The following is a 21946-nucleotide window of genomic DNA, read 5'->3' as shown; positions in this document are numbered from 1 at the left end:
CATATAAATATGTAGGAAGTATTCAAGCACATAAATGCATTTATAAACCGAGGTATTTTAACTGCACAGCTCACTATTGCAAACCTTTATGTTTTTAGGAGCATTAATTATGTTTATAATCAGTGTACAAAGCTCAGCCACCCACTCCCCGTGGCTGCCATGGATGGAATCACCGCAGGGAAGTTTTTGCAAGTTCCTTTTGGGACCATCAGGGGCTTGGAGCAGATTGAGTTGGTCAAAAACCCCATCCCTGGAAGTGTCCAAGGCCAGGTTGGACAGGGCTTGGAGCAACCTGGTCTGGTGCTCGTAGCAAGGGGTGGGACTGGATGATCTTGAAGATTCCTCCCAATCCAAACCATTCAGGGATTCTGAGGAATATAAAAGAAGCTTTTACCTAATTAGAGCCAGTCCTCAGGAGCCCATTTTTTGAAAATAAAGCCGCTTTTCTGACAATTAGAATTTTTGTGAGTTTTACCAGTTTTCCATACAAAGAACCTCAAAGTCTCAGGCCTTCCAGGGACATGCTAATGCTGCTTTACCCCAGCTGCTGAGCTCTCTTCCTTCCTTCCTTCCTTCCTTCCTTCAGATGCTGCTGACCGAGTACCTGGACATGAAGAACACGCGCACGGCCTCGGAGCCCTCAGCCCAACTCAGCTACGCCAGCTCTGGCCGTGAATTCGCCGCCTTCTTTGCCAAGAAGAAACCCCAGAGACCCAAAAACCCTCTCTTTAAGTAAGTGCTGGGGTTTTTAAGCTGTACCTAAGCTGCCTTTGGTCCCTCAAGTGCTGCTGGTAATCGCAGTTTCACAGTGTGAGAGGTGTGGAAGTTCTGGGATGGGGATTTAATGCCCGGAGCTGAAGATCTGTTACGGATTCAGTGCTAAGTTTTAGAGCTGAGCTCTTCCCAGGGCTCATTCCAGGACTGGGAATCCCATTACAGGAGTTGCTGCAGAGCATGGAGTGATCCATTATGCCTCTCTTTGTCCATGGTAAATTCAGGAGCTGTTAGAGGGAGCGATAAAGGGCACTGGACAAAGGGAATTAAGATAACTGTGTAATTACTGCATGGACTAAGCACTTAATCCTGTCACTAACTCCTTTAATTCAACGGTCAGGCTGCAAAGAATTAAGTGGTTGGGAGGAGAATGTAAGAGAGAGGATGAGAGAGGCTGGGTGGCCAAGGGAAGGATTTGGGAGAGCAAATTCGTGCAGGAGCGAGGAGTTGCTGAGCCGCGCTGGTGGGAGAGGAGATTCACACCTGGATTTGGGGGAGCTGTGCTGGAATTTTCTTTTCTCCCACTGCCTACCTGTGCTGGCCATTCTCTTGGGCCTCTTGAGGATTTTGGGGAGGAGCAAAAAGTGCTGTTTTGGCAGAGGTGCTCCCAGTGGATGTCCTCTGACACTACCTGAGATCCCAGTTAGAAATCCAGGTCTTCCACACCGCCTTGGCTCTCCCAGGATGAGCTCTCCTGTCACCTCCTGTTATTAGAGGTTGTGTTGCCTCCTTCCTCTGTCTCTGATTATTACCCCCCATCCTTTTCTTTAACTCTCCCATGGCTGTTTTGGGCTGAGACCCACACTTTGAATTCATTCCGAACTGCAGATTGGAGCAAAACAGGGCTGCTCATCCCGTATCTGTTCCCGGGTGTACAAGGACCCAAGTTTGGGGTTTGAGGACTAAATTTGGGATTTTAAGTTTGAGGAATGAGGATGCTCTGGTTTACCTGGAGCAGAGTGAGGCTGGGGAGAGTTTGTCAGCAGAGAGGAGGTGGCTGTAATTGTTTCCAGGAAGGTGGGAGCAGCATCTCTCAGCACTCCTGGTGCTGTCACTGAGCGGTGCCGTCACCGCAGTGACAGCAGCACTTACTGGGATCTCTTATTTGGTTATCTGGCTGCTGTCAGCTGTCACCATATCTATAGAAATCTCCCTTGAAATGGAATTTCTCAGCCCACTGAGGTTTGTACGTGTTTGATGGAGTGTTATTCTTGTCTCCCTTCCCATCTTCAGTGCTTTCCGTGCCAGGCTCTTTTCCCTGCCTTTCCATTAGCTCTGGCCAAATCAGAGGAGCTTTCCTCTTGTCACCACAATATCTGCATTTAATTCCTCAGGAGTCTCTTAGGGCAGGGCTCCACCTCGTGTTTTGCTCACAGGGGGATGCAGGTGTTGGTACTGTGTCCTGTGGTAGCTGTGAGCTCATTTAATTAATATTAAATATTTCTGAGAACTCCTCAGTTGTGTCCTGCTCTCTGGAAGTCAGTAGCTGGTATTCAGAAGACACTTTGAACCCTTATTTCCTTATCTTTAAAGTGGGTATAACAAAAAAACAAATTAAAAATATTTATTTAGTTGCAATGTTAGCTTGAAAAAGGAAGCTTCAGTTGAAGGGTAATTTGGGAATTTGGATAATTCATGCCACCATAAACCTGGTTTTCTTCTCTTGCCAAAGGTAGCCAAGGGCATGCTCAGGTTGCCAGCTCAGATTTCCAAGATGGAAATCGGGAAATAGGACAGCAGTGAATTGTGCAAACAAATGTTGAACACCCAATAAATCAGTCCCAGACTTGGCTGTAATTCTGTGCAATTCTAAATAAAACAAAAATATTTTGAAAGCTTTGTGGGAGCATCAGTGTTGGGAAAGGAGCTACAAGGGGAGAGGAGTGAAGTGGGAATAGGAATGTGGGGAAAAGCAGCTCAAGGAGGTGGCAGAGGAAGGGAAGTAGGGGAAAAAAACGGGATGGTTGTGGAAAAGAAGGGATGAGATGTGGGTTTGGTGCCTGGAAAGACCTGTGGGATAATGCTGCACTCACTGTCTCACTGGGGCCAGAAGGGAGCACATGGTGAACACAGAGCCAAGAATTTACAGCTCATTTAATTAAAGTCTGAAGGGTTTGTTGTATTTTGATAAATCGTTATTAGTTCAGTTGCAATAACACCAACACTCCCAGTCCAAATTAAGGCAGAAAAGCCTCATTAATAGTAATAACCTCAACACTGGTGCCCAGGAAAGCTGTGGAATGCTTTCCCCTTGTCTGTGGCGCGATACTCATGCTCCCAGTGTCCCTCTGAGGCTGATTCCATCTCCTTAGCTGTGGGATTGGGGAGGGAGTGAGGGGCATTACAGCAAATCATCAACATCTTGAGGTCTTCTTGTGGCAGAAGTTTCCTTTCCAAGTCTGGTGTCCACTGAGGCTGTTTGAAGGTGCCTTGTCCCCACCACGAGCTCCCTTCTCCCTGGTCCCCAGAGCCCATCCAGGCACTCCCAGGACTGGGTGTTTTTTGGGAAGTGCCTGCCTGGAGCAGCAGCCATGGAGAATGTTCCCAGCACTGAGCTCAGGCAGGTTGGGCACGAGGCCCTTGGCCATGGGACACTTGTGGTCACAGGGACTTTGAGCTGTCCTGAGTCACTGAGGTGTCAGATCAGAGCCCAGTCTGGGGCCTTCTGCTATAAGAGGCAAAAATCCTGTTGATGGGGCAGAAATAGTTGGAAAAATATTTGGATTGTGGACTATTAAAGCTGTACCATTAGACTGGTGTCTAACTTCCAGGAGAATAATACATTTTCATTTTATATTGCTTAGAGCTGAGTGGTGCTCACAGGAAGGATGCTTCCAGGGCTGGATTTATTTAATTCCTTTGAATTCCAGGTTTGAATCCTCATCCCATGCCATCAGCATGAGTGCCTACCTGCGGGAGCAGAGGAGGGAGCTGTACAGCAGGAGTGGGGAGCTGCAAGGTATGGAAAGGGATCCTGTGGTCATTGGGTAATTCCCTTCTGCAGGAGCTGGAATATCCTGTCCAGCCTCTGTCAGGTATTGATCTCTGCTCTAAACCTCTCCAGGTTTTAAGCTCTTGTTTATTATGAGGTTGTGAAGGTTTTGTCTTCATTCTCTCAGCATTTTCAGCTGGAGGTCAAGGTCTTAAAAAACGTTCTTAAAACAATGGGTGAAATACAGACAGCCTCACCTTGAGCACGGGGTTTGGATACTGGAGTAACCTTGGATATTTATCTGCAATTTATTTCCTTACTGTGATACTTACCCTGCACTGCTTTGGGAGTTGAGCTCAGGCAGCTCAAATTTGAAGCTGGATGGACTGAAGTGACCAATTTGTTGTGTTTTGTACATTTGAAGAGTTGCAGAGTGTTTGCAGATTGTGAATTTGGGAACTTGGGCTGCTCTTGCTGATTTATATTGCCCATGGCAAGTGCTGTGTGTGCCCAGGGAAGTGTTTCCTGCTCCAAGCATGCCATCATTTCACCTGTTTTTCCTGAGTGATCCAGTGGTTTGGTTTGGCAGCAGAATCCAGGGAATATCCTAAGACTGTCCTGATCATGTCCAGCAGGATTAAATTCTTTTGTACCATCTATTCCAGTTTCTTCCCGGGCTAATCATAGCAAGAAAATAATTTATGCTCTTCAGTATTACAGCGATGACCAAGGGTAGAATTTCTCCTGGAGCTCTTGTCCATTATAATTTTCAGCTGGCTTTTAATTGAGAATGTTTTATCATTTGCAAGAGAACTTTTGTATGACTTCGTTTTCCCCTCCTCTTCCCATAACCTGTTTTCAGTGACAAATCCACAAGGGTGTGAAAAAAAGCCTTGAGAGACAGAGATTGTCCTTGTGACAGACTGATTCACTTGGGTGACCCCAGGGGTGATCTCAGCATGGATGATCAGGGGTGTAATGGTTCTGTGCTGAGTTCTGAGACCTTTTTGGATGGACTGAGAAGGAAGAACCTGAGCTCCTGACGTGCTGAGGGTGACAGCTGCCCACACCCTGATCCCACAGCGTGTGGGAATGAGGGGAAGTGGAGGTACCTGTCAGCTAAATTGGGATCTCACCTTCTACACACACTTGGGAGGTGTTGAGCTCACAGCTCTCTGCCTTTTGGCATTCAGGTTCTCACCTTCAGAAGTGTCACACACCCAGGACTGGCTGAGAGAAGTCACTGGGGTCAGTGGGATGTTGTTAAGCTGTTCCACCCCATTACCAGGTTTTATTCCAGGAGGATTTAAGTAGTTACTTCTCCACAGTTATGAGCTCTTTGTTACAAACTGGGACAAATGTGGGCTCAAAGCCAAGAATTTTGCAGCTGTTGAGAACTTTGAGCTTTGTGGGGCCATCAGGGAGCCTGCAGCACTTGCTCCAGAATTTCCTGTCCCTTTGGGATGAGTCCTGTTGCCTTCTATCATTCCCAGATGTCCCTGTGGCTTTAAAAACAAGCAGAGAACAGAATTGACTCTCTCCATATCCGTGTCCTGCTCCAGGTACCTCGTGGCTGAGATTTGGGGATTTTTGTGGTTATTGCTGTTACAACTGAGGGTTTTAAGGAGCTCCTGTGCTGGGTTTGGAGCTCGTTTGGAGCCAGATTTCATGGAAGAGTGATTCCATGTGGATACAGGACAAATCTTGGCGGAGCATTTGGGATGAGGAGGACATTGGGAGCTGCTCAGGCTGCTCATTCCCCACGGGATGGGGAAGAACAAAGCCCAGGAGCTGACAAAGAAGTAAAGGACAGAACACAGGAATTAGTGTGGAGAGGGCCATGGTCCTGCTGCCCTTTGCAGCTCAATTGGAAGAGCCTGGATGTGATGCAATAGGTGACAAAAAGTCGGTGTGGGCAGTCAGTGGGGACAATAGATGAGATGACTTCGCTGAGGTTCTTTGCAGTTGAACCATCAAGAAAAGTTTCCCTTTGAACTTCACGTTAAAAATGCAGTAACCTCTGTCTCTATTATGAGCTGCTGCTCCCTTTTAGGTAGCTCATTAATCTTCCCAAATCCCAGACCACAGCAAGATCTGCATTTGGATTTTTTTTTTTATATATATATATATATAATTTTTTTTTATCCCTTTTAAAGAGAAATACAATTTAATTGTTCAATCAGGTTCGTGGAAAGCAGGCATGTGACACTCTGTCTTCTGTGAACGCTGCACAATTTCTGTTCCCAACAGCCTTATCCACAGGGATGATTTTTCAGTGGCAGCAGGGGGAGGGTGACTTGTTAGGGAATCTTTTTTCCTGAAAAGATCTTCAAAGAAACATATGCATGAAAAGAAAGGAATTTACAAAAGTTTGGCTCACGCTAACTTTTTGAAATAAGAATTTAATTTAAATAGCCTTAAAAACGTGTGAAGATCAGAGCGATGCTTTGTCATTAACCCCTTTGATTTGGACTGAAATAGTGCAGAGCACGAGGCTCACATTATCCCTCAGTGGGAGAAAGGGATCTGCTGCAAGTGATTGAGAGCTGGAATTCTTCTGTCTTATTCCACTGAAATTGCAGGAGAAAGACTTTGGCCATGTGTTTTTCCCTTGAAGTTGGACACACGAGTTCTCTGACAGCTGGCATTAAAAAAAAGGTGGGGGCAGGTACATAAGTGAAATATTTCCCTCTGGACTGGTACAGTCTGGGGAGAGCTGGGGGTGCTCACCTGGAGAGGAGAAGGATCCAGGGAGAGCTGAGAGCCCCTTGCAGGGCCTAAAGGGGCTCCAGGAGAGCTGCAGAGGGACTGGGGCCAAGGGCTGGAGGGCCAGGAGCCAGGGAATGGCTTCCCAGTGCCAGAGGGCAGGGCTGGATGGGAGATTGGGAATTGGGAATTGCTGGCTGGGAGGGTGGGGAGGGGCTGGGATGGAATTCCCAGAGCAGCTGTGGCTGCCCCTGGATCCCTGGCAGTGTCCAAGGCCAGGCTGGACATTGGGGCTGGGAGCAGCCTGGGACAGTGGGAGGTGTCCCTGCCCATGGCAGGGGGTGGAATGGGATGAGCTTTAAGGTCCCTTCCAACCCAAACTACTCTGGGATTCCAGGAACTTTCCAGGTTGCTCATCTCTGGCAAAGGATGGCAAACGTGGCAATAAAACAAAGCTCTGCTATAACGACACAATAAATTATAGTGGATAATTTTTGGAAACTCCACAGACTTTTTTTTGCTTGCCAGGTGATAAATGGAAAGTCCTGAACACCCCTCTGATACAAATTTAAATTCGTGGAGTGGGTTTGTGTCACTCACCACTCTGCTGCTCCTCTCTTCTCCACCCAAGCCTGAAAAATTCCTTACCATAAGGTTTTAAGTAATTAAAGAAAATCAACGAGAAACTCTGCTAATTAAGATTGTGACGCCAAGAAACAGCAGCAGAGGCGAAGGGGATCTGATCTGACAAGGGCACGATGTAAGGCCAGGGCCAGGGAAAATGCAGTTATTTGTAGGTGCCGTGTTCCATTTGGATTCACCGAAGGGCTGCCGGAGGGAGCCAGCTGTGCTCAGCAGTGACAGAAACCAATCCTGACATTTGGGATAATGAAAATGCGGTTCAGCACCTCTCCGAGATGTGTATGATAATGTGTTGTCAGTCAGAGGTGGTGGGGAGGGGGAGAGGGAATGGGATTCGTGTCTGGTTAAAGGAGACGTTGTGGAAAGTGGCCTGTGCTGGTTAAAAATATTCCTTAAGGAATGATGGGGAATAAACCAGCGGAAAAATCAGCTGAGGAGGGGGAGCTGATGTGATATCCTGAATTTCCTGTCACACCACCGCTTTTGTCTCCTCGTGATGTGCAGGATCGCAGTTGGCTCTGAGCTTGGGCAGGGCTGGGGGGGAGGGAAGAGCAGGGCTTTGCTGGGGTTTGCCAGCTCTAATGCAAGCAGCTCTCCCAGCCCTTGGAAAGCCATCCCTGATTTCCTCGGCCTGTGTTTGTCCCGGTGTAGCGGATTAGCGGCACGGCCTCTTCAAAGGCTGCCCAATCAAGGAGGGGTTATTAAAACCAGGCTGCTTTATGACTGAGAATTAATTAGAGCAGCATTTTCATGCAAAACATCCAATTTTTTGATTAGCAATGGAGCAGGGCCACAATTAACACTCTAGGAAGCTTAAATTTCCAGCGTTTTGATTCTCAGGAAATGAGATTATCAAACTGGGGTCAGGCCCTTGACAGCAAAAGGGGGATTATGTGTAAGAAAATCGTTTGTTTCTTGATTTTTCCTCGGAGATTGTTATTAAAGCTACAACAATTCAGAGGGAGATGCCTAAAAAAGGAGGCAGGAGGGTCCCTTTGCTTTGTCAGTGCAAAGAGCTCCTGGTGTTGGGGAGAGCACGTTTGGCATTTCATCTCCAGCAATAGGTTCCCATTGCTGGGTGGGGTCAGCCCTCCTTTTCCCGTCCATGTGGGTTTGTTTTTTTCCTTTTTAACAATGTTTTTGATCCCTTTCAGGTGTCTAAATGTGCTCACTGCTGCTTATTAAAGGCTGATCTCGGCCAGCAGTCGGGTCTGTGAAAAAGGATCAGGGCATCTCCGTTAATCCTGGAGAACATTTTGGGGGGGTCGGATTTCCCATTTCATTCCTGTCACTTCTCAGGGAGATGTGAGGTGTTCAAAGTCAGGCTTGGGCTGTGAAATCTCTGCTTTGTGTCAGGGACTGTGAGCAAGGTAAGGCAGGAGGAGGAATTTTGGTGTCAGGGAGGTATTTGCTGCCAGGTCACAGGGTGCCAGTGAGCACCGTGAGCGTCATGGTCATGGGATGGATTTGGGTTGGAAAGGACCTTAGAGACCATCCAGTTTCAACCCCATTTCCGTGGGTAGGGGCACCTTCCATTATCCCAGGCTGCTCCAAGCCCCAATGTCCAGCCTGGCCTTGGACCCTGCCAGGGATCCAGGGGCAGCCACAGCTTCTCTGGGAATTCCATTCCAGGGCCTCCCCACCTCGGTCTTGACCTCAGGCTCCTCTTGCTTTAATCTTTAGCCCCTTGCACTGTTCTCACCTTAGAGCCCAAACACCCCTCAGGTGCCACATGGTCCTTTTGGAAAAGGAAAACCAAAAAATAGGGGCATGAAGGGGGTGTATTCCTGTAGAGGAACTTCTCAAATAGAGAGATGGAGAATCAATGCTGGCATCAGCTTTGAGTTCTGTCACCGGCTTGGATTCTCCATCCTCACAACTCTCCCACTATTGCCAAGCTTCCCTCCCCTATTGATACAGGAAAGCACATTCCTTATTTTATAAAATATCCCACAAATACCCCAGTTCTACTGATTTTGCTGGGAAGCTGCTCCAGCCAGGACTGGTTGGGTTGTGTTGTTACAGTTCTCAGCAGAGACTCCCAGGTTTTCTGGGACTCGCTGGGACTTGCTTGGTTGCAAAGCAATCCTTGGTTTTCAAGGCACTTACTTGCAGCTTCTTTCCAGCTTTGAATCTGGATTACTGAAGCATTTGAGGGCTTTGTGGGGAATTTACAAAGACAACATGGAATTATCTTGTATTATGCAGATTAAAACAGAATAGGTGGAGAATATTTATGCCTTTGAACTGTAATACCGTGTTTTATATCAATTACTGGAGTTTTTTCCAGAAGGAGTAGGCTTTTGGAGGTACAGAGCCATGGAATTTGTGCTTTTGTCTAAGCACCATAGCAAAGCATTTATTTTAAATGGGTTTGTTGTGGTGTTCAGGATCAGGAATCCCAGTTTGGTGTGAGCAGGTCTGGTTCCTCATGATCTGCTGTGCCTTGAGGAATATCCAGTGCTGCACTGGTGGAACTGGGCTGCAGCAGCCTGGAAGAATGGAAGAAAGCTCCTCAGGATATTAAGTGGATGGTGCTGGAACTGCCTCCTGTAAAATTTTAATCCTCTGAAGCCAAAATCCTATTTTTGGGTGCTGGCTTTTCTTAGGACATTATTTATGCAGAGCTACTGCTTTGACTCCTTTAAGGAATGATTTTAGGTGGTTCCTGTGTTGGGTTTGGGGTTGTGGCCGGACATTCCTGTGTGCCTTTGGTATCCCAGGTTTAGATTCCTACACTTCCCTGCTGGTATTGCTAATGACAGTAATTAACCACCCTGGGAACTGGGGTTTGCAATTCCCTAGTGCTGAGCAGCACCTCAGAGTTAGGCTGTGAAATGAGGACTAAAACATCCATGGGAGTGCAGATCAGCTGGGTCAGGATTCAACCTGGGGGAAGTTGTTCAGTCAGTCCTGATTTTTTGGGATCTTGAGTCACCAGACTGGCCAAAACTGCAATACATTTCCTTTATACATTTTTGGGAAGAGATTTATACTATATATATATATTCAATATAGATTCATTTTATATATATATATACACAATATATTTAGACTCTGATCCTTGTGGGTCCCTTCCAACTGAGGATATTCTATGATTCCACCTTCTTTCTAGACTGATTAATTGCTGTGATGGCATTGTATATATATTCTTTTTTCTTTTGTTTCTTCTGGCCTTTTAGATAGTGTGGAGTCCTAGGATGCTCATGGTTGTTTATGTTTTCTGTTGAAATCTTGCTGATATTTGAATTTTTCATCACATTATTCTTTTCATATTGAAGTTTCCCCACATCCATGATTTTTGCTAGTCAAATTTCTTTGTTTTCACCAGCTTGCTTAGCAAGACCTTGATAAATACATTGCTGAAACATTCCTTTTCTTTCTCCCATTTGATGGAGTGTATAATCCTAATTAAAAAAACAGCCCAGCACAATTATCTGTGGGGACTGAGCTGCTTTCTTGCCTCTTCTGCAAATTTTATACCTTTCAAGCTGCTACTTCTCCAGGAAGTAATTCCACATCACAGGGGATGGCAAATTCCAACAGAGACCTCCAGGGTGAGTGTGGAGGGAGCTGCTGCTGCTCTTGTACCTGTTCAGGGGGTAAAGAAGTGTTTAATCTCTGGCCCTGTCATTCTGCTGCCTCTAATCTGTGTTTGAAATCCCTTAAAAATGCGACATCATTGTTTTTCAAGGAGCATAACAAATGCACCCCAGACAGCTGGATTAGCATTTGGGGTTTCTCCCTCGCAGCCAAGAGGTTTTTATCTTAATAATGTTGAAATGGAACTTTATAGTGGCGGAGGAGTGGGCAGGCTTAGAGAACTCTGCTGTCAAGGAGGGCTAAAGCTGTTTAGGTGAGCATGAATTAACGTTTCCCTCGTCTTGTAAAGGTCAGCCTTTAATTGAGATTCACCACGCTCAGCCCAAAGCCTGGGTTCCAGGGCCCTCTCTCCGAAAAGGAGGCACAAATTGGCAGCATAATCTCATCAGAGGCTGAGGTTAGGTGGTAATAAATCACTCAATTCACAGAGAACGAGGCTGCCACGGAGCACAAAACACGCCAGATGCTCCAAAGACTTCTGTGGCTTCGAGTTGGAATAACAGTTGGAGGATCTGTAGATGTCTTGGGTTTTTCCTAATAAGGAAGAACTGTTGGGGAGAAAGTAATTTTTACCTAATTAAAGGATTAAAATGTTACACATTTGATTTTACGTTGGTTGTTATCCATTTTGTACACATAGGAATCGGAGGTGTCGCTCTCCTGTGTTTCCATTTGTGTATCATAGATCAGCTATTACTGCCAAAAAAAAAGGCAACAGCTTTCATATATCCATTATTGCCTGCCTTTTGTGAGGAGATAAATGTGTGCTGAGGAGGTGATTCTCTTCTGCAGGATGAAGATGTAACTTTAATCAATGAAGGGATGTGATTTAGGGGTCTGAAGATACAAAAGCTGACGGTTTCTCAAGGGCTCTGTGGGCCAAGTGCATAAATTGCTGTTGGAGATTTTGTTTAATACATCATGGACAGCGTGAGAATATTTTCTTATCAGAAGACAGAAATATGGATGTTTTCCAGGTGAGGAGAGTTTCCTAGCATAAGGTTTTGCATCCAGTAATATTGTGAGGGGATGGGCAGGGAAAAGGGTGTTTTAATGGAGGCTGGAGATGAAGAAAGGGAATGCCTGTGAGAATAATGGAATCACGGAATGGTTTGGGTTGGAAGGGACCTTAAAATCATCCAGTCCTAACCCCTGCCATGGGCAGGGACACCTCCCACTGTGCCAGGCTGCTCCAAGCCCCAGTGTCCAAGCTGGCCTTGGACACTGCCAGGGATCCAGGGGCAGCCACAGCTTCTCTGGGCACCCTGTGCCAGGGCCTGCCCACCCTCACAGGGAAGACTTTTTTTTCCTGATAAAAGCACCAGAGCTTTGAATCCTCCTGTCCATGGGTTTTTAAATCTCTCACCTCCTGGATTTTTGTTGTTTTGTTGTTGTTTGAAGCTTGAATGTAATTGCCCATTCCAGAGTGGGTGGCTCCCTGTGATGGTTTGGGATGGCAGCCTCATAATTTAAATTCTGTTCAAAGGTCCATCCGCTGAAGTCATAGAAGGACTGGAAGTGCACATTGAATCCATCTTTAAAGGAGCCCTTTTTGGTGATTATTCCACTTTCACTGGCCTGAGAGGTGTGAACTGGGATGCATTAATGGGAAAATTTTGGAATGGACTCCCTAGCACTGGGAGAATGGAACCTTCCTCTCAAACTGTCCCTGAGTATCTCTCCAGCTGGATAATAACAGCGTGAGGAGCGGAGGCTCCGTGGGGTGATCCTTGTGGTCAGCTTCCTTTGGGACTTGGCCTGGGTGAATCCACATCCTTCTCCAAAGGCTGGGGGGTCCCAGGCATTAGAGATTATTTCTGAACCTTACAAATTTGGTGGTGGCTTTGCCCGTCCTTTTGCTGGTTTTTCGGATCCCCGAGTGATCAGGGCTGGCCGTCTGCTCCCAGAGGGATCTGGGTTGGCTGAAGCAGCAGGGAAGGTGCTTTGGAAGGGTTATTGTCTCCAAGTTAGCTGTCACCAGAAAATGTGATTTTGGGCAAAATGAGAGACATTTTGAGAGACATTTTTTGCCTCCGTTTCCTGGAGCATTTTGGAGTGTTAGGACTTCTCAGGAGTCCCAGGACTGTTGCCCTGACACGGCTTCTCTTCTGTGAATACTCCCCCTCTCCTCCTAAAATTATGAGGCCCCTTTTTCCTTATGACAATGAGTCCCTTTTCATCAGTAGGTTCAGAGTTCCAGCAAATGTCTGATGCTGTCAGACAGTCCTTGGGTTTTGTGTCTCCATTGGTGACTGGGATCACGTTAATTGGCTCATTTTGGGAGAGGAGTGCTCATGTGAAGCTTTCTCCCCAAGAATTCATTTGATTACACACCAGACAGAGACTGGTCAGCCTTTATAGTCATTAATGTGCCACATTTGTGTGTCGTTTCCTAAAGCAAAGAGGGCAGGGAGGGTGTTCCGTGTTCCAAGTGGTGCTTGCAGTTCCCCACATCCATGTGCCCACCAGGGCCTGCATTTAGATTAATGCTCTGGATATCGATTTCCCAAATTTTCCCGCTTCCCTTGCCAGTCTTTTGAGCCTTGCAGTCACCACAAAGGCGGAGAAGTTGTTGAAACCAGATTTTTCTTTGTGTTTTCTCCACATAAAAGTCATGCAGCTGCCTGCAGGAGGTTGTTCCAAGTGTGCTGGAGAAAGCCAGACTGATTCTTTTTCCTCGAAACGTTGGGTGCAGCAAATCCTCGCTGCAGATCTCATTAGTGTTTTCATATCTCATTGTAATTACTTAATAATATAATACCAAAGCCTTGCTGCTCACTAGCAGGTTTTTTACATAATATCAAAAAATCCTGTAAGTGATTGGGGGCCTCGAGTACATCTGTGCTCCTCTTTTGGGATTTTAATTGCACTGATCATGCGGTTGTGTTTGACTTAATTGTCATCAGGAGTTATTGGATGAGCTCCCTCTAAGCCCTGCATTCACTGCACCTCAATGGCATCGAGGAATGTGGGAACAAATGGAACAAATGGCACTTCCTTTGTTTGCTTAATGAATGTGGAAGTGATTTCAAATGGCCTCTTCCCTCACGTGGCCCTTTCAGAGTGGGGGGTGTGTTGATATGATGTGGGAAAGCTGTAATTCCAGTAATAAGTGTTTTATAGCACTCAGGGCTGTGCCCTCAGCAAGGGGAGAAGCCAATTTGGCCTGACCCCAGGGTGAGGAGGGATGTGCCCAGTGGGTGGTTGCACAGAAATCAGTGTTGGTACCTTTTTAGCTGCCGTGGAAATGTGAGGATATATCTGGAGTTGGCTTCAAGTTATTGGAACCGTAAGCAGCCAAAATTTAAAGAACTCTTAAGACCTGAAAGAGTTCAGGAGCCGTGATGGGAAATGGAATCACAGACTTGTTTAGGTTGGAAAAGCCCTCAGAGATCATCGAGTCCAAGTGTTCCCCCAGCACTGCCAGGGCCACCTGAAGGGGCTGGAGCATCTCCGTGCCCGGGAGAGGCTGAGGGAGCCGGGGCTGTTCGGCCCCGGGAGGGGACACGGCTGAGGGGGCCTCACCCCCGGTCCCGGTGTCCAAAGGGAGGCTGCCAAAGGCCGGAGCGGGCTCTGCTCCGGGGGTGGCACCAGAGGGACGGGCAGGGACCGATCCCAGGGAGCTCCCCCTGGGCACGGGGCAGAACTTCTGCCCTGGGCAGGGCCCGAGCCCTGAGCAGAGAGCAGAGAGGGGGGAGTGTCCTCGCTGGGGATATTCCAGAGCCACCGGGACACTTCCCTGTGCCCTGTGCTCTGGGATGGCCCCGCTGGAGCAGGGAGTGGGACCAGGGGATTCCCTGGGATCCCTTCCAACCTCACCCATCCTGGAATTACAGGCTGTATTGTCCATGCGTTGTTTCCATCTTTATTATTTTTCCATAAGAGTTAATTTGTAAGTGAAGCATTTCGATGCAGAAAACAAAAATAATTCAGCACCACCAACTTCTTACATTATTCCCCTCTCTGACTTAAACCAACCTTTAGATATTTCTAAATGCAACTTTCACATTAGAATGTGGATTACAATGAATTCCTTGCAACCTTTACTTCCTAATTAGTTCCCCTGGAAGAGGGAAATGTTTGGAACATCATTAGTGGTAATGGCTGGGGCGTGTGTGTAAAGAGGAGATGATGCTTTGCAAGATACATTTCCATGTAAATATCTGGCACTTAATTCACGTCTCTTATCCCTAATTGAGGAGTTTGGTGGGGCTTTGGGTATTTCATGGATCTGGGGGAAAAAAAAAAAGCCTCAACAGAAGCTTCTTTGATAAGTGAAGAAGCCAAATGTTTATTCAGAGGTGTGACAAGGAGCCCCTGTGAGCTCCTCTCACAAACACCTCAGGTCTCACTTGGAGTTTCAATGGACCAGCTTGGCATTATTCCATCAATCCCAAACTGGGCACTTCTCTCTGCTTTTCCATTGTCTCTGTCATTATATCCTGCCTTGCTGCTGGAATATTCTCCCAGAGCCTCTCTGGAATATGGACCAGAGTATTACAGAGAAAAGCCAGGGGTGGGTTTTATTCAAATATTTATAGCTCGTTATCCTTCTTGTTGTTTCAAGAACTCATTTCATTTATAGAAGTTTATGTAATTGATTTTACTGATTATTCCTTGATTTCTTTTAGCAGAGCCTGTGCTTTTTATCCAGAATTTTTGACCACTTCACACGTGTGTGTGTGAACTCTTCAGCTTCAGACCACGGGGCTTTGTGTTTGTGCTGGCACGTGGATTTTGGGGTGGGGGTACCCTGAGCCACTGGGCTGTGTGGAAATGCTCCTGTGCCACCTGTGCACCTCAGATCCACCTGAGCTCCTGCAGCTGAAAAGTGTTTGTGTCTCTAAAGGCTTTATTTTTATGGCCACTTTTGTAACTGGAGGATCCAATTTAGGAATTCAACAAAAAGTTGCCCGCTGGAGCTTGGCCTTTACCTTTGGATGACAAAAGATGCTTTTCCTGTTTCAGGTGCTTTAACTACAAAGCAGAAAGGGGAGAATAACTTTATTTTACCTTCTGTTGAGTGGTGATAAAGATCTGAAATACAGAGATAAGTCTGCTTGGGGCAGGAAAAATACAGCATCTCTTGTCAGCGAGTTTGAGGAGCAAATGCCCTATTCCCATTCCCAGTTAAAAGATGCTACAAAAAGGGAGATGAAGGAGTTCAGAATTGTGTCCTTCTGTGCCTCTGCTTTGACTCCTTTGGAAAACTGGAGTCCTTGCATACAAAACTTGGTGTTACAGTAAAAAATGATTTGTAGTAGTTTCAGCATCTGTCAGGAAGGACTGATTTTTGCTCACTCAAAGAATCACCATCAAAGGTACCAGCCAAAAATGATACAGTTTGAATTGATAAAAATGGGAATTGACATTTAGGGTTTACTCTTGTACTCCATGGATGAAAGACCCAAAGGGAAATCGAGTTAGAATTGATTTAGAATGCTTTACACAGAGACCAAAGATGCAAAAGGACAAGGGAGACCCCCCCACTGGACAAAAGTTTAAGGGAATTAACAGTGTGGATCTCGTTGGGATGGATTTAACACACTGCCAGCAAATTCCTGAGGGTTTGCTGTGGATGAGGGATCTCTGCCATGGGTAAGGATGGTCTCAGATAAGGAATTTCAAGCCTTGAGGGACATCTCAAGGGGAGGTTGAAGCATTTGGAGTGTGGTAGATGAAGCTTCAACCTCCATCCAAGGTGCCATTTCTGACACTTCCCCTTTTACTTACTGACTATTCACATTCTCCTCAGCCAGAAGTGATTAAAACCAAGTTAATTGGAATATTATGTTCTCCTGATTTAATAGTGCACTGTGAACCCTCTAATACAAGACCAAAGAAAATAGATTTTAGTTGAAAATTTCTTTCATTTCTTTTGCATTTTTTAATTCCATGCTATAACACCACAATCCCCATCACCTTAAAAAACATCTTAAATTGTAATTAGTGTAATTTATCCAGGGGACACTGGGTTTACCATCTTTTCATTACTAAAAATTAGTCCCAGGCTGCCTTTCTGGCCTGGTTTAGTAAATGAATCTGATCTCTCAGGGCTACACAAAATCAGCTTTAGGTGGGAACCACAATGATTGTGTTGGGGTTTTTTAAATGTTGGTTGTTAACTCTGTATTTAATAGATACAGAAAAATATAAAACCATGGAAAGGTTTGGGTTGGAAGGGACGTTAAAGATCATCAAGTTCCAACCCCTGGCACAAGCAGAGAACCCATAAAATCACATATAATTAAATCATAGAAGGAGAATAGGAATGAGTTTCCCTCTTTTCCCACTGGAATAAATGAAATCCACATCAATCCCAGCTGATTTCCTTTTTTTTTTTTACTGGTCTGGGAGGTTTTGTTGGAAATGTTCTGAGCAAAGCCCTGTTGGGTTGATGTGTTGGATGATGCATCTGCCAGTTCTTTCTCAGCTTGTAGAAAATCAGTTGTGTTAGGGTACAACCATAAATACCTTATTGCCAGGACAAAAAATGCTTTGTTTTATCCTTTTTTTTCCAGTCTTTTTTTCCCCTTACTGGATGTAGGAACTTCCAAATTAGTCCAAGCCAAGCATAAACCATGCCTTGTGCACTGAGTCATTAAAACAAAGTAATGCCAGACAATTGAATTAAATGTGTAGAAAAAAAGATTTAAACCTCTTGCTCTCTGCTTTAATAGGAAGTTGATGCAAATGGCAGAGGATAAGCAAATTATAATACATTTGGATGAAAAAGTGGCAAGTTGGAGTGATAGGTTGGAATGTCTGTATGGGAAGTTAATGATGCAGTTGTGAAGCAGAATGAGGGGATGGATGTGGTGGATGTAATACCAGGGAAATTAGGCAGGTTAATTCCAACCCTTGCTGCAAGATTCCATTACTCTGCACTCTGAGAGCAGATTATTACAGTTATTTAATGTATTTAACCCACTTAATGCTTTCGGATCGTGCTTATTGCAGGAAACCAGAGGATGGAAGTGTTTTAACTTCACTTTTTTGCAGAGAAAGGGAATTTGTTTTTTAATTTGAAAATAGCCACGTATGGAGCACTCAATGTCCAGTTGCTGCTGCTCCTGTGGAGAGCAGAGCAGGGATTTAATCATAAATATTTACCTGGAGAAAAGGGCTCTGCTTGGCTTCCAAGCTGTTTTCTGATGTGGTCTTGTTTATTTTATTTGTTGCTAATGATGCCTTTTCCTGGTCTTAAAATCAAGAGTCACACACGGTTAGAAAGGGAAAAGGGATTTTACCTTGGGATTTATTTTAAGGATCCTTAGGTGCACACATCCAGGTCATGTGCATCGAGATGCACCCCGCCGAGTCTCTCTGTGTCTCTCTCTCTTTCTGACCCCCTCCCCAACATTGGGTATATCATTATAGGTGTTACTAATTAGCAGATCTATCAAAGATTCCCCAATGAGAGGCTCAAGTGAGCCCCCCTCCCCAAGGAGCCTTCCCCTGGATGGTTCTATCTTGGTTTACAGAATGTGTTCTGGAGAGGACCTTGGGCTCTGGGGCACACTGATCCCTGGCTACGAAGCTTCTAAAATGTTGAGTCTCTCAGCTTGACAAACAAGTCCAAGAATGGAGGCAAAAAGCACTAGGAATACAGAAGTTGTAAAAAGGTATAACAGGGGTATAAAGGAAAAGGCAAAAATCTTCATGGCATCACTAAGCTCCCTCCTTTTCCCCGTTCCCCTCATTCCCTCCCTTTCTGCCAAAGATTTTTCAGCCTGGAGAAGAGAAAATTCCAGGGAGAGCTGAGAGCCCCTTGCAGGGCCTAAAGGGGCTCCAGGAGAGCTGCAGAGGGACTGGGGCCAAGGGCTGGAGGGACAGGACACAGGGAATGGCTTCCCAGTGCCAGAGGGCAGGGCTGGATGGGAGATTGGGAATTGGGAATTGCTGGCTGGGAGGGTGGGCAGGCCCTGGCACAAAATGCAGCTCTCCTTTAGGAGTTATTCCAGGACAGAGATATTTCCTGTCACCTTTTTTTCCCCTCCTTCCTTTTTTGATCAGCCAGTCCCTGGGTGAGAACTTCTTTCCCAGCCTTTGAAGCTCCTTGCTTGGAGAAAGTGAACGAATCCTGAAAGTTTGGATGCATACTTGGAGGTTTTGTTTCTCCACTGAAAGTGGAATTTGGCTTTCAAAGTCCCTTAACTGACCTATTTTGCTTTAAAATGTTTCCATTTCTCCTCAGTGTCTCAGAAATATCCCAAACCAGCTCTTTAGCCTGGGATGTTTGTGTTCAGGTTGGGCTGAGCCCTCAAAATTGGGGGAAAGTAACTTTATTCCAGTTGGGGTGCTTGATCTTTTAAGGAAACATGGACAGTTTCTGAATTTCCCTGAGTGAATGTGTTGAGTGGTCAAGTCTTTCATGCAACTTCCAGCACCTTCATATCCTGGAGGTCTCACAATTTTTTGAGGACCCAAAGGGAATTTGGATTGAAAGAATTTGGAGACTGGGGAGCCTCAGTAAACAGAATTGCATCAGCCTCACTTTCTGCATAAACTAGCTCAAAATCCAGGGTAATGTTACAGCTTTTTTATTTAATTCACAGGTTTTATATAAAACACACAAATATGCTTTTAGTAAGTTTCCACAAGGGAGAAGTGGAGACAGCAAAGAAATAGGTTGTTTTGGGGCAAGAAATTGGTATTTTAGGGAAAGAAATAGGTATTTTGGGGCATGAAATAGGTACTTTAGGGCAAGAAATGGGTATTTTAGAGCAGAGGAGGAGAAGAGAAGACTGCTGGGTTGGTAGGTCATGGAGCACAAGCCTTTCGTACCTGTGGGATCTGTTCTGCTCTTCCCTAAAAGTGCCCTTAGGCAGAACCAGATTTCTTCCCACAATATGGGTTTCACATTAAATTGAGTGGATATTGCTGTTAGGGATTATTCAGGAAAACACATCAGGAAATTATCTGTATTCACACCAAACTGAGTCAGAAGGCAGAGATGGTTTAGATGGCAGCAACTCAGGCACCTGCCTCAGTCTGGAATGATTTTGGTTGTGCCCTGAACCATCTCCCAGGAGCACCTGAACTATTTAGGAATAACTGAATCCATGGAGATAGATTAGGAACCTGCAGGTGTTGTGTGCTGCCAGTAGATACCCCTGAACTGACACTTGGATTCACTACTTGACTGTGATCTTGGCTTTTCCCCACACCACAAATAGATGGTGTTTGGGTCTTTTAGGGTTTCTAACAGAGCTGGCCCATGAGATGGTTGGTGCTGGGTTTTTACAGAGAAATCCTTTGGTTTTTGAGCACAGCCGCTGCTGTTGGGTGAACATTTTCACAGATCAAATCAGCTGGGCAGAATTATTTCCCCGGTGAGACCAAGGCACCTCCATGCTTTCAGCTCTGCTCAGAAATTTCAGGGTGTTGGAGAGGGGGAAAAAAAATAATAAATCTGTTCTTTGACAGGACTAGCAAATGTTCCTGGTTTCTGAGAAGCAAGAGCTGCATGTATTTACTTGGACTTTTTCTATTTGATGCCGCTTCTGACATTCTGGACATTTATGGATGCATTTGTTTTGTCTGGCTTTCTAAGGAGGAAGCCATCTGGTACTGTCAGTGTTATTGGATCACCCTTCCAGAAAGAAAAGGAGACTTTTGCTTTTCATCTTCCCTGTGAAATAGCTCATTAATTAAAAATATACTTATTGAGAGACATAATACATTAAAAAAAAAAATATATATATATATAGGGAAATGTAATGCACTAGACCGTGCACTGATCTTGGATTGTGTAGGGGAGAGCACAAGCCAAGGAGAGAAGTTCAGACCTCACTTGGCAGCAAAATCAGCCCATGAAGTCCTGTCAAACACTGCACACAAACAGTGCTGGGGACAGAGGGAAGGAAGGCCAGGCAAAGCTTTCCCTCAATTCTCTACACTTTGTGTTGGAGTTGAGCATCATTTCCAACCAAAGAGCAAAACCCCAAACCTCTTCATCTTGTGTTTCTCAGACTTTCCTGGTGGGTTGTTCTCAGCCAATTGCCTCAACAGTTTCTCCTCCAGCTGATAAATGAGGGCTGCATTGTTTTTATTACCCTCAATATGTTGTCTGCTGTGCTGTTAATGCTCAGTGGCAGGAGAAATTCCTGCTCAAGCTCATGCAGGGAATCACTGAAGTATCCAAGAGACCCCAGAAGCAGATGTGAGGGATCTGATTTTCTCTGCTTGTTAACTTAAATACAGAAGATAAAAATGATGATCTTTTTTGCTTCAGAAATTCTTGAGGATAAGGCCATGGATTCATCCTGCCAGCTGGCAGAGTCTCCTTAACGGAATTGTGAGCCAGGCTGCTCCAGCATCTCTCACCTTCCTCCTCCAGGGCCACGTGCAGGGCAACGAGGTGTGAAAACTGGGAAAACTCCTCTTGTCCTCATCTGGGAACAGGACACTCCTTCGGACAGGAGATGTTTTATACCTCTCTCCCAGGATTTACATAAGCAATGGACACGTTTTGGGGCAAGTCCTGCCATGTTTTTCTCTATCCCTTGTGTTCTTGCCCCTCTGGGATGCATCTTGTGCTGGTAACCTGAGGAGGCGGTGGCGCTGACCCCACACGTGCTGGCAAGGCTTTACCTGCCACTGGAACTTCTCTGTCAGCCCCAACCTTCCCATGAGGGTTCTTTTTGCTGCCATCTTTTTTCCCTATATCTCCCAGGCTGGCCGATCGGCTGGGAAGTGCCGTCCTGAGGGAGAGAGCTGACGCCATTTCCCCGTTGTCCTTCAGGCCCCGCGGTTGCCAGGGAACGCCGCCATCTTGGGGAGGGGCCCTGCCGCCATTTCCCCTTTGTCTCCCGCCATCTTGGGAAGGGCGTTGCCACCATTTTGGGGTGTGTTTGTTCCTGTGGGGTTCCCAAGTTTTAGTGATTTTGTATCTCATGATTATTTACTGTTCTACTTTTTGTCTGTTGCCATTTCACTTGTTGGTAAACTGTTGTTTTTTCACTTATATCAACTCATATTCATTTCTTATTGGTGGAAGGGGATTGGTTGAAACTAAGGGAAGGTAACTCATTTTAGAGTGTCCACCTCTTTAAATTGTCTTAAACCAAGACAAGGGGCTCCAAAAAAACTGGAGAGGAACTTGGGGCAAGGGATGGAAGGGCAGGACAAGGGGGAATGGCTTCCCACTGCTAGAGGGCAGGGATGGATGGGATCTTGGGGAGGAATTGCTGGCTGGGAGGGTGGGCAGGCCCTGGCACAGGGTGCCCAGAGCAGCTGTGGCTGCCCCTGGATCCCTGGAAGTGTCCAAGGCCAGGTTGGATGGGG

At 45.8% G+C, this 21946-nt stretch overlaps 1 protein-coding gene across 8 annotated transcripts in view; it reads left to right on the top strand.

Annotated features, from left to right (window-relative positions):
* EXOC4 (exocyst complex component 4) overlaps positions 1-21946 on the top strand; it is a 292499-nt gene that overhangs the window by 82203 nt on the left and 188350 nt on the right. For all 8 annotated transcript variants that reach the window (XM_069034175.1, XM_069034176.1, XM_069034191.1 and 5 more), the window contains 2 exons: positions 587-732; positions 3645-3733. In XM_069034175.1, coding sequence (XP_068890276.1) covers positions 587-732; positions 3645-3733 — 235 coding nt within the window. The remainder of the gene's footprint in view (positions 1-586; positions 733-3644; positions 3734-21946) is intronic.

Source organism: Aphelocoma coerulescens, chromosome 1A (genome assembly GCF_041296385.1).
Source record: "Aphelocoma coerulescens isolate FSJ_1873_10779 chromosome 1A, UR_Acoe_1.0, whole genome shotgun sequence".
Lineage (NCBI taxonomy): Eukaryota > Metazoa > Chordata > Aves > Passeriformes > Corvidae > Aphelocoma > Aphelocoma coerulescens.
This window is presented reverse-complemented; position numbering and strand designations above follow the sequence as displayed.